Genomic DNA, 12,821 nt, shown 5'->3' with positions numbered 1-12,821 from the left:
ACATAAAAACTGTCAAACCGCAGTTACTTCCGGTTTCCTGTAGGTGGCACTGTGCAGGTGACTCATGAGCATGCAGACGTGTCCGGGGACAGACCGTTATTGAATGAAAAAAATTTGAGGAAAATTTGAGCCATTTGCACCGCCCACCACTACAGAGAATCGAATTTGTGTTACTCTTCACTCTGCAACATATAACATATAACTAAAAACTAAAGATAAATATAAAGTGTAAAAATGTACCTACAATGAGGCACACACAAAATACAAGGCACGAAATGAAGGCACAATGCAGTAAGAGTGCAAAAGATGTATAGTGCAAGACAGTGCAGTTGGCATAATATAAACAGGAGTGGTTTAACTTATAACAGCTTATTGAGACTGGTATGAGAGTGCAAAAGATGTAATGGTGCAAGACAGTCCAGTTGGCATAATGTAAACAGTCCAGGAATAGTTTAAGTTATAGCAGCTTATATGAGACTGGTATGACATGACTAATGTGCAAGAGAATGCACAGGGTAAAGTGGCTGGTGCACAGAGTTCCTTTTTGGTAAAGTGGCTGGTACAAAGAGTTCCTATCTTGGGTGGTGGGTGGTGGTAGGGGTGGGTGGTGGTGTCAGGGAAGGGGGAGAAAGTGGGGCACAGCAGGGAGAGAGTTCAGCTTCCTGACAGCCTGGTGGATGAAGCTGTCCCTCAGTCTGCTGGTCCTGGCCCAGAGGCTGCGCAGTCTCTTTCCTGATGGCAGCAGACTAAAGAAGCGGTGTGAAGGCTGGGTGGGGTCTCCTGTGATGCGGAGGGCCTTTTGGGAGAGACGGCTGTCGTAGAGGTCTTGGAGGGAGGGGAGAGGGATGCCAGTGATCCTCTCAGCTGCTCTCACTATGCGATGAAGCGTCTTCCTGCAGGCTCCATACCACACAGTGAAGCAGCTGGACAGGATGCTCTCAACAGCCCCTCTGTAGAAGGTGCACAGGATGGAGGGAGGGGCTCTGGCTCTTTTGAGCTTGCAGAGGAAGTAGAGGCGCTGCTGTGCCTTCTTGGTCAGGGATGCAGTGTTGTTAGTCCAGGAGAGGTCCTCAGTGATGTGCACACCCAGGAACTTGGTGCTGCTCACCTGCTCCACAGCAGCACCGTCGATGGTCAGAGGGGTGTGCCGACTGTGTGCTCTCCTGTAGTCCACAACCATCTCCTTTGTCTTCTCCACATTCAGGGAGAGGTTGTGGTCTCTGCACCACTTGGCCAGAAGGTGCACCTCATTCCTGTAGTTTGTTTCATCTCCCCGGGATGAGACCCACTCTGCTGACCCAGTCATGGGTCAGCAGAGTGAAAGATAAGATAAGATAAGATAAGATAAAACTTTATTAATCCCGAAGGAAATTCTTGTGCCAGAGGTATCAAGTTACATTAAATGCAGTTAAGTACAGAGTATAAGAGTATAAGTGTCACTATAATCCAAAATAAGAGTACAGTACGCAGTATGAGCACAATATATGATACATGGATACAAATATGGAGATGTAAGGTGCTAAGTAAACATAAATATAGACCAGTGGAGGGAATGACAGTGATGCCTGACATGATTATCTAGCGCTTCTCCCTACAGAAAGGGGACTTATACAGTCTGATGGCCACTGGCAGGAAGGACCTCCTGTGCCATTCTGTGCTGCTCCTCGGTAGTCTCAGTCTACCGCTGAATGTGCTCCTGTAGGACAGCAGTGTGTCGTGCAGGGGGTGAGACGTGTTGTTACAAATACTGAGGAGTTTCCTCAGTATCCTCCTCTCCGTCACCTCCACCACAGACTCCAGCTCCACGCCCAGCACCGAGCCAGCCTTCCTAATGAGCTTGTTGAGTCTGTTGGTGTCGGCCGTCTTCATCCTGCTGCCCCAGCACACTACAGCGTAGAAGATGGCGCTGGAGACCACCGAGTGGTAAAACATCTGCAGCATGGTCTGGCAGACGTTAAAGGATTTGAGTCTCATCAGTAGATACAGGCGACTCTGTCCCTTCCTGTATATTGCCTCTGCATTTGTGGACCAGTCCAGTTTGTGGTCAATGTGGACACCCAGGTATTTGTAGCTGTCCACAATGTCCACGTTGGTACCCTTGATGCTGACTGGGTTTGGGAGTGTCTGGTGCTTCCTGAAGTCCACCACCAGCTCTCTTGTCTTTGTGACATTCAGCTGCAGGTGGTTCTGTCCGCACCACTCCACAAAGCTGTCCACCACACTCATATACTCTGTGAAGAGGAGGGGGCTCAGCACACATCCTTGGGGAGCCCCGGTGTTTGTTGTGATGGTGCTGGATGTGTTTCTGCCGACCCGCACTGTCTGAGGTCTCCCGGTGAGGAAGTCCAGCAGCCAGTTGCACAGCAAGGAGTTCAGCCCCAGCTGGTCCAGTTTGTTGATGAGCTGCTGTGGGATGATGGTGTTGAATGCTGAGCTGAAGTCTATGAACAGCATTCGAACGTATGAGTCTTTATTTTCCAGGTGGGTGCGAGCTGTGTGGAGTGCTGTGGAAACAGCATCACTGGTTGACCGGTTGGGCCGATATGCAAACTGGAAGGGGTCCAGGGAGGGAGGGAGGGCCGTCTTGATGTGCTTCATGACTAAGCGTTTAAAGCACTTCAAAGTACACATCAGAGTAAAAAGAGGTCATTTCCTGTTACCAGCAGGGGGTGCCACGAGTAAGGCAGGGTTTCAACATATGGAGGCGTTCAGGGCGGAGCCCTCATCATGCTCATAAAATTTGACTTTGGCGAGCCACAGAGGCCACGCCCTTTATGTTAGAAATCTCTAGGAGGAGTTTGTCCGCATACCAATGGTGTAAATCGCCAAAATCGCCATTTTCCATCCAAGATGGCGGACTTCCTGTTGGGTTAAGGTCATGGTGTCAAAAGACTCTGTCTTGGTATGATGAACATGTGTGCCGATTTTTGTGCACCTACTCCAAACTAAGCCAAATGCGAGGGGTGTTTTGAAAATTTCAAGGGGGCACTGTACAGCCATTTTGCCCCACCTATTTGCAGCGACCACAAAGTATCAAATTTTTCGCCATCCGGGCGGGAGACGGGATGTATTATTGCAGACATTCATCCACATGTTCACAGAATTAAACTCACACAGTCTTCTGTCTTCTATCTATTGTCAGCTGTACGCCCTCTTCCCTGAACTCGATCAGCTCGTTAGGCCAGGTAACCACGACTGTGCTCACAATTTACAACACAATTGCATTGTCAACCTTTTGTGTGTGACGTGCGCTGCGTAGGAGGGCTGTATGAGGAGTTCTGCACACACACACGTCTGGCGGAGTATGGTACCTCCGTGCTGAAAATATTTTTTTTTTTATCTCTTACCACCCGTGGAGTGAGTTCTCGCAGAGTATGTAACAGCCTTGAGAGAGGAGCGCTGTTTGCACCGCGAGTAAATACGAGTAAAGCTGCTGAAGGTATTAAGAGAAACTTCCAGAGAAATATCGATCTCATTACGGTAGTACCGAGTAATTACTGATCCTAACGTTGGTATCGATACTATCGACATTTAGATCGATTCGCCCACCCCTACTAGAGACAGATAGATTAAAGCTGGATCCATGCTCCACGAGAACAGAGAACTCACTCCTTGCTGCCGACGTTACGCCCACAAAATGATGTCATTTTGTTCTCGGAGCGCGTGTTCTGCAGCTCTATCAGACACATGGCCCGGGCAGAACACACAGACAGAAGGAGGAAGTACAACGACGATGGACAGTTTAGATGAGCAGCTGGCAAACAACTCCTGATATAAGAAACACGGCACACAGAGGAGAGTGTCTGTCTGTCCCAAGGTGACGATAAAGATTAATCCCAGTATTGATCACGGCGTTACAGCGGCTCGCGCACATTAAACACCGGAAGACGGCATGTGTTATTGCAGACAGTCATCCACACGTTCACAGAATTAAACTCACACAGACCAGAGGTCTGCTACAGTCAGCTGCACTAATCTACTATCTATTGTCATGCTGTGCGCCCTCTTCCCTGAACATTATCAGCTCGTTAACCACGACGGTAACCACGACTGTGCACTCAATTTGCAATACAATTGTATTGTCAACCTTTTGTGTGTGACGTGCGCTGCGTGGGAGGGCCGTATGCACACACTTCTCATGGAGTATGTTACCTCCGTGCCGAAACAAACTTTTTCAGGTCAAAACGATTTAATAATAGGCAAATAAATTACTACACTTTGTAGTCTTGTCTATGTTACTTATAATTTGTTAAATCCCACCCCCACCACAGTCAGGAAGCACAGAGGAGTGATACAGCTCCAGGGACAAGCCGCTTTATTGTCATATTCTTCGCGCTGTACATACACTTAATTAATCAATAAATAAATCACTCCTCTCTCGGGCCAACAACTTTCTCTTCTTCTCCCACTCCTACATATCTACACACACCGTCATGGGTATGCGCACACAGGTACACACACAAATCTCTTAATGAGACATATGCCAGTCTCATACCCCAGTTGCTTGTGGGTCAGGCTCTGAATATTTGTAAAGAAGACAATAAATTGAATTGTCCTCAGAAAGCACACTTTCATTCTAACATGAAATGGATGGCTGTGACAGCAGTGACTGATCACGGAATTAACGTGCATGTGTGTGGCGGGACAGACATTTATACAGGTCTGTTGAAAAATAATTGCAATTACGAAGATGAACTGTAAAGATGGGTAAATCTGATGTGTGTATGTGTAAAACAAATCTGAATTGAACAATATGGCTTGTAACATACCCGTAAGTCTGTGTGTGTTCCATTCAATATTTAATAAGTGTGCAGTGTTTTTGCCCACCATCCCACCTCTTTTTATGACATGAATGCTAAAAAGCCTTTGTGCAATAACATGATCAAGAGTATAATACTCTTTACTACTATACTATACTCTTAGTTTTTTTTATTTCATGAAATTCATGATGTAGGATGCAAATACACCACTGTACATATCTCAGCTGTATATCTGATATTCTTAATCCTATTTATTTATTTATGTATTCTATTTTATTACTTTTATTCTATTTTTAATTCTAGATTTTTTTGTTAAATATCTGTTTCTAGTTTTTATGCATTTTATGCGCACTATTTGTTCTGCTGCTGTAACGATTCAATTTTCCTCCGGGGATCAGTAAAGTCTTATCTTAAATCATCCCTTACACCAGTACACATACAATCCACTGCAGCTGTATGCCAATCAACAACAGCTCAGATACAACCAGAAAACAACTTTTTATTACCTGACTGTGGCGCGAGAACTCCTTCTGCACAACGCTGACAACTGGCAACTGCAGCGCAAGTGAGATAAATTCTAATTTGATGAACTCGTTCCGGTTCTGAGGAAAGGCGAGCATGGCGGAGACCCCCTGCACGACCACCGTGTGACACACGCTCTCCACAAAGGACAGCGGGTCCTCGTTTTCAGAGATGCCAGTGGATGAGAAGGAGAACGCCGGTAGCTCACCAGGTGCGAATCCAACTGCCATCACAAGTTCCAGGGTTAGATTGTAGGGTAGTAATCCCTCCCTGTTCAGAGCCTCGACGGCGAACAGAACGGAGTCTCGCGGTGCGAACAGGCGCTTGTCTTTTGAAACGTTCTCCAGCTGACGAGCCTGGTTTTTACTCTTGTTCGTGTCCCGATGGCTGCTGACGGTGACTCTAGTCCTGAGGCTTCCATATCCAGCTTTGGCCTGTTTTCGCAACTCCAATTCCCGGTCTTCTGTCAAAGATAGCTCGCTTTTCCAGTGCTCGTAATTAATGTCAGCAGTAGCCGAGAGTAACCGAGGTTGAATGTACAGGGCACCTACCCGAACCGTGTGTCCGATTTGTTTAAGTACCTGGCAAGGTTGCGGGTGCGAGTTAATGCTTGACGGGAGAAAGGGGAGAATGCACAGTATTAAACACACTGGTCGCGACATGCCGGTGCCAGGTCGCGCTGCTGGGCAAAACATCCTCACCATCACCAACTTCATCTTCGCTGCTCCACAACTTCACCCACAGCCCAGTACAACCCTTAATAGCAGAACACTGGGGTCGCTCTCGTAGTCCCCCTCTTGGTCCACCGCCTGTGACCCCGCTGTGCCGATCAGAGCAGCTGCAACCTTCGCTCCCGTTCCCGCACCAGCGCTAGCTCCCGGTAAATTTGTACGTTTCTCCTTGGACACTGACAACAGACTGCTGAGGCGCCGGATTAGATATGAGCAGCACAGAAGAAAAACAACGATCCCCCGAAGTGCTGTTTTTCATCTCAAAAGAGTGCTAGCCTTTTTATTACTGAACAGGTTGTGAAATCAACTGGAAAAAAATCCACATAGGCCAGTGGGAGGGACATATGAAGCAATGCTGTGTATGCAGGAGCATAGAAAGAAATGTAGAGAAAAACACATTCCCAAACAGTGATATCCAGGGCCGTGCAGAGACCTTTGAGGGGCAGGTGCTCAAAGTGAAAAAGGGGCACATAGAGGATGAATTTGAAACACCATTGCAGAAACCTCACAATGTAACTGGTTAAATTGTAGCAAACCATATTCAGGGGAGGGGATAAAGGAGGGGTGGCTATCCACAAAGCCAAAATTCAAGCTGTACATTCATTTAGGACATATGGAGATAATGTGTTAAGTTGAATTTAGATCACCATTACACACTGGACTGTAATTGTGACTACTCTTCCTGGAGGCTTCTTACAGAAAATTAAAAAACAGAAATTAAAAAATTCTAACACCTCTTTATTTTAATTTCACAGCTTTATTTTCTGCTTTCTATCCTCAGTAAAACCAAATGCAACCAAAGTTTTGACACAAACATGACTTCAACATAAATGAAATGTTTATTAATAGTCATGCATTCATAAAACTGTAACTGTAACTGAAAACTAACATGAGAGAGAGAATGGAGGAGGGGTTTGTGTGTGGCTCTTCTAGTCGTACATTTAAGGTGACATTATATGGAAGCTATTGAAGAAATACTCATTTTTTTACTATAGAATATTATTAAAAATAATAATAATAATAATTAAAAATAAAGACTTCCAAACTAAAACTAAGGGATGTGTCTTATTTGTCTCTTTCAGTACTACAATATGCCTCAGGTTTGGAATTGAGTTAGGCACATGACATAGGTTCCATGTCATGTCATATTGAACACAGAACAGTTAAATGTCAGTCGAATGTACAAACTTCACCACGGTGTTACCCTGTTCTGATATTACCCCGCGGCCATCCTGTCCAAAGTCTCCTAGAGGTAAATTTTCAAATAAATAAACAAAATAAAACATAATAAAATAAACAAATATATGGAAAAATGCACAGTTTTAATAAAAGAGTACACTGACTTTAAATTACCTCTGTGTTAATTTATTCTCTGTTTTTTAATGAAAATTGTGATTACATAGCAAGTTACTTAAAAAAATCTTATGTTTTAGATACTGTATTAATCCCAGAGGGAAATCTGTAATTATGTAATTATGTAATTATGTAATCTGTTTCAAAAAATTGTTTTAGTAATGTTAACTGTGTTAGTCATCTGGCTCCTTAAAACCATATGGCCTTTGTATTGCTATTCTAAATTAAACCCTAAGGATCATTCAACATGCTTCCACTTTACAAAAACTATTGAATTAATGCCTTTACACCAACCCATCTTCAAGTGCATATTTTTTGTCAGTGTCAAATATTTTAAAGCTCACCTTTGGTGGGACATTTTGGCCTTTTTTGTCTGAATTTGGACCGGGATATCACGGTTGTTGAAGATCCTGCGGAGTTTCTCTGATACTCCTGACACATATGGAATGGAGATGTTCTTTCTCTGCCGGTTGTTGTCCTTCTTCTTGTTGTTGGGGGGGTCTTGTTTGTGTGGCTTTGATGAGTGCCCACTTCAGGTAGCCACAGGTTTGCAGGGCCTTCCTGATGTGGTGTTGCTCCTTTTTCTTCCCCTCTGAGCTGGTTGGTACAGTTTGTGCTCTGTGCTGCAGGGTCCTGATGACTCCCAGTTTGTGTTCCAGTGGGTGGTGTGAATCAAACAACAGGTACTGGTCCGTGTGTGTGGGTTTCCTGTACACTGCCACATTGAGGCTCCTGTCCTCCTCAATATGTACTGTGCAGTCCAAGAAGGCCAGATTGTTGTCCCTGGTGTCCTCCCGAGTGAACTTGATGTTGTTGTCCAGGTACAATTTTTATTCATAAGAAACCTGGAAACTGTGACCAAGATTAATGAATGGCAATGGATCTGATTTAAAATAATGATCTAATGGCTGGCCATTAATTAATGAGCTAATGGTCATGCTTGAAATCAATGAAATGCCTCATGGGTTACTGGAACCAGATCAATATGGTATGAGCTAACTTCAGAGGATGGAACAGGAAGGAAAAGAGAGAGAACTGAGTAGGAGAGAGATTATAAGGTGGTTCAATGGCAGCCTCTGTTCAAAGGGGTGTACAAATCAAAGACTAACTGCTGTCCTCCGTGCCCTTACTGCATACACATGGATGACTACAGCTTTCTAAAGACATGGAATTTAAGTGTAGTGTGGGTAGGACTTTGCTGCCCTCTAGGGTCTCCTTGTGCTTGTTACCTGGTTTTTGCTTTTCTTTTTCAGGTGTACAGGTTTGCAGGTTCTGGTTTAATGTGAGGTCAAAAAGGATCCGCTCACATAACAGTAAGTGACATTGATTTATTTCATTTGTTTAAAAAGGTAACACCACAATAGAAGGATTTTCACATTACTCTGATGGGAACAAAATTATGCCATAGAATTTTCAGACCACGATTTTGATATTAAATTTCTGTAATAGTAAGACCCAATTTCAGTGGATTCTTTAGCATTGCTGTCACATGTGAAGACAATGTAGATCCTATTAATTGACACCTAAAAGAAACTATGTTCATGGATTTTGATCAATTGTGTATGAGATCTCTTGGTGATTTTCTCTTTTGATGTGCACCATAGTAATTTTTTGGAAATTTACAGTATCAAATAACAGTTCTTTGTTTTTGTCTTCAGATGGCACAATCTGATGAACCAGACATGGAGGACATACCTCTTGGGCTCCTCTCAATCGCTGCCAGCTCAACACATACCACGTGTGATTGATGGTAACTGTCAGGAGTCAGGTTTGAGCCAGGGCTTTTATTTTGGTGTTTTGTTATGTTATCCTGATTCTTGCTTTATTTTCTGTTTCTGTATTTACTTCCTGTTTTATTTTGAAATCACTGACCTCCCTCTTGTTTCAGGTGGCTTGACTTCCCCTTCCTCGTGTGCTCCCTCCTCCTCCCGGGATTACCTGCTCCTCCCTAATGTGTGCCACCTGTGTCTCATTGTCTCCAAGCCTCCCTTGTATATCTAGTCTGTCTTCCCTTCACTCGGTGTCAGTTTGTTTTGTGTCTTTGCGGGTTCATGTCGTCCTCTCTACGCCTTGCCAGCCTTCACGGACTTTGACCTCACGCCATGGTAAAACCTTGTTTGCCTTGTACCTTTTTGAACCTCATGCTAAGAAGAACCCTTTTGACTTTTGGAACTGACTGGAGTTCGCTTTGATTTGTTTGTTTGCGAGAAATAAATGACTTTGATTGTTGAGAACCGCTCCTGTCGTGCACTTGTGTCCTCTCCTCATCGCTGAGCCCTGACAGTAACATTATCTTTTCCACTCTGGCTGAGTTTCCCACTCTTTGTATTTTAATAAAAGAGTACACTGACTTTACATTAACTCTGTGTTAATTTGTTCTCTGTTTTTTAATGAAAATTGTGATTACATAGCAAGTTACTTAAAATCTTATGTAATGTGTTTCAAAAAATTGTTTTAGTAATGTTAACTGCGTTAGTCATCTGGCTCCTTAAAACCATATGGCCTTTGTATTGCTATTCTAAATTAAACCCTAAGGATCATTCAACATGCTTCCACTTTACAAAAACTATTGAATTAATGCCTTTACACCAACCCATCTTCAAGTGCATATTTTTTGTCAGTGTCAAATATTTTAAAGCTCACCTTTGGTGGGACATTTTGGCCTTTTTTGTCTGAATTTGGACCGGGATATCATGGTTGTTGAAGATCCTGCGGAGTTTCTCTGATACTCCTGACACATATGGAATGGAGATATTCTTTCTCTGCCGGTTGTTGTCCTTCTTCTTGTTGTTGGGGGGGTCTTGTTTTTGTGGCTTTGATGAGTGCCCACTTCAGGTAGCCACAGTTTGTGCTCTGTGCTGCAGGGTCCTGATGACTCCCAGTTTGTGTTCCAGTGGGTGGTGTGAATCAAACAACAGGTACTGGTCCGTGTGTGTGGGTTTCCTGTACACTGCCACATTGAGGCTCCTGTCCTCCTCAATATGTACTGTGCAGTCCAAGAAGGCTAGATTGTTGTCCCTGGTGTCCTCCCGAGTGAACTTGATGTTGTTGTCCACTGCGTTGGTGTGTTCTGTGAACCGTTCTACTTCCTTGGTCTTGATTTTCACCCAGGTGTCATTCACAGAGACAAACGACATGTCTTGATCAAAGATAACTCCAAGGTTCCTCACAGTCATACTGGAGGCCAGAGTAATTCCATCTAGAGAGAAAGTATTATCTGATAAACTAGTTCTGAGATGTTTAGGTCCAAAAACAATGACCTCAGTCTTGTCCGAGTTTAATAATAAAAAGTTGGAGGACATCCGGTCCTTTATGTCCTTTAGACATGCCTGTAGTCTGACTAGCGGCTCCGTTTCTTCAGGCTTCATGGATAAATACAGCTGGGTATCATCAGCATAACAATGAAAGTTTATGCCGTGCTTCTGGATGATGTTTCCTAGAGGGAGCATGTAGAGCAGGGGTGTCCAAACTACGGCCCGCGGGCCAACTGCGGCCCGCGGTCGGATTTTCTATGGCCCGCGGCTTCTATCTTAAAATGTGTTATTTTTGGCCCGCCAGCCAAACATATCATACAATCATAAATCATACAAAATCAACAGGCAATTCTTATTTTTGTTTTTAACTAATTGTGTAACGTTTGCATCATGATTCTCTGAGCAGAACATTATCTCTCTCTGTCTGCATCGTGGTGCGTCACGCGGTGCTGCAGGACTTGGTTGTTGGTTCCAGCTACGCAGAGGGCTCGGAAGGTGCACAACACCGGTTCAGAACTTCGACACAATTCACCACGAGACTAAACATGCTTCTGCAGACAACCTGCTATCAGAGAGCGTCTGTACTGTACAAGTGAAGTTCTCCAAAACTACGGAGCCCCTCTGTAAAAAAAGAAATAAATTGTGGCCACAAATTATGTATAACGTGCGCACGAAATATTGTTATTATTAGTCGTAGTATAGTAGCCCTATTAGAATTCATGGACTGGGTGCATGGGAGCGGGCTGCGCGGCCAGAGAGCAGCCTCCCCGTGCAGCAATGAGCGTCCCTCTCTGGGGAACGTGCCGGAGTACTGGGGGCTCCAGGAGCGCAGAGTGGAGCGGAGCGTCCCTCTCCCTGTGCATCGTGTCGCTCCCTGCTGCCCGGGGAGGCTGCATCCTGGCCGGCAGCCTGCTCGGGCCTTTTTACCAGCGGCTGGATAAAAGCAACTCTCCAGATATGCGAACATTTGTAAACCATGACTTGGTTTGTGTCGTGTGAGCGGAGTGTGATAAACTGTGACTTTTTATTGGAGCAGCAATGAGCAGTCCGTCTTTGCTTGTTAACGTCCTCTGTTGTTAAACTGTCAGCTGTACAGAGACGCGGCACTTCTCTCAAAAAGGCTCCGTCATTCAGTACGCATCTGCCGTAAGGCACGTCATCACGTTTTTACATCTCGTTGACATGCACTGCAAACCAGTGTAAACATTAAATTCCAAGACCCTGAGATCAGCACTAAATGGCTCCCACCTGGTCTACCTGACATTTTACTGATGTCTGTTGCTCCTAAACCACACCTGCCACATATGATCAGATCTCACCTTCACAGTAGAGTCTGTTGCTCTGTTATCACAACCACACAGTTTCTGAATGTTTTAAATTTATGCTGTATATTCAGATAACATGTTCTGATCTGTCATCTGAATGCTAAGATGTTATTTTGTTTGCTGTGTAAGATATAACATATTACAAAACAGCATACACATTTTTTATTGTTTAAAATAATGACATCGGGGACTGTTGGCCCTCGGAGAGTTTCACATTATCAAATCTGGCCCTCCCCGAAAAAAAGTTTGGCCACCCCTGATGTAGAGGGTGAACAGGATCGGTCCGAGCACAGAACCCTGTGGAACACCGTGATTAACCCTTGTACCTGTGGAAGACACATCGTTAGCATGAACAAAGTGAAATCTGTCAGATAAATATGATTTAAACCAGCGCAGTGATGTTCCTGTAATCCTGATCTCGTGTTCTAATCTGTGTAGCAGGATGCGATGATCTACGGTGTCGAAGGCAGCACTGAGATCCAGTAGAACGAGTACAGAGACGAGTCCCCGGTCCGATGCCATGAGGAGGTCATTGGTGACTTTAAGCAGTGCTGTTTCTGTGCTGTGATGGGCTCTGAATCCAGACTGGAAAGCATCAAGCAGACTGTTCCTATGCAGGTGGTCATTTAGCTGACTTACAACAGCTCTTTCGAGTAGTTTGGAGATAAAGGTGAGGTTGGAGCTCATTTGTCAGCTCATTTCATATTATGACTGAATTGAGCTGTTTTCATCATATTTAGTGTACATTCACTCAGTTGCAGCTGATTTTTAGTGTTCTGACCTGTATTCAGCTCATATGCCCAAACTGAGCTTCTCTCGCTGAGATAATGCACTTTTGGACACACCAACATATTTAGTTGTTTTTCAGCTCATTAG

At 44.4% G+C, this 12,821-nt stretch overlaps 1 protein-coding gene across 4 annotated transcripts in view; it reads right to left on the bottom strand.

The window, feature by feature from the left end:
- grin3a (glutamate receptor, ionotropic, N-methyl-D-aspartate 3A) overlaps positions 1 to 6,339 on the bottom strand; it is a 72,431-nt gene extending 66,092 nt beyond the window's left edge. For 3 of the 4 annotated variants that reach the window (XM_028417479.1, XM_028417480.1, XM_028417481.1), the window contains exon 1: positions 5,267 to 6,339. In XM_028417479.1, coding sequence (XP_028273280.1) covers positions 5,267 to 5,998 — 732 coding nt within the window. In that variant the 5' untranslated portion in view covers positions 5,999 to 6,339. The remainder of the gene's footprint in view (positions 1 to 5,266) is intronic. The other variant, XM_028417482.1, reaches the window with a different exon arrangement.
- Positions 6,340 to 12,821: the final 6,482 nt, after the last annotated feature.

This window comes from Parambassis ranga, chromosome 12 (genome assembly GCF_900634625.1).
Source record: "Parambassis ranga chromosome 12, fParRan2.1, whole genome shotgun sequence".
Classification (NCBI taxonomy): Eukaryota; Metazoa; Chordata; class Actinopteri; family Ambassidae; genus Parambassis; species Parambassis ranga.
This window is presented reverse-complemented; position numbering and strand designations above follow the sequence as displayed.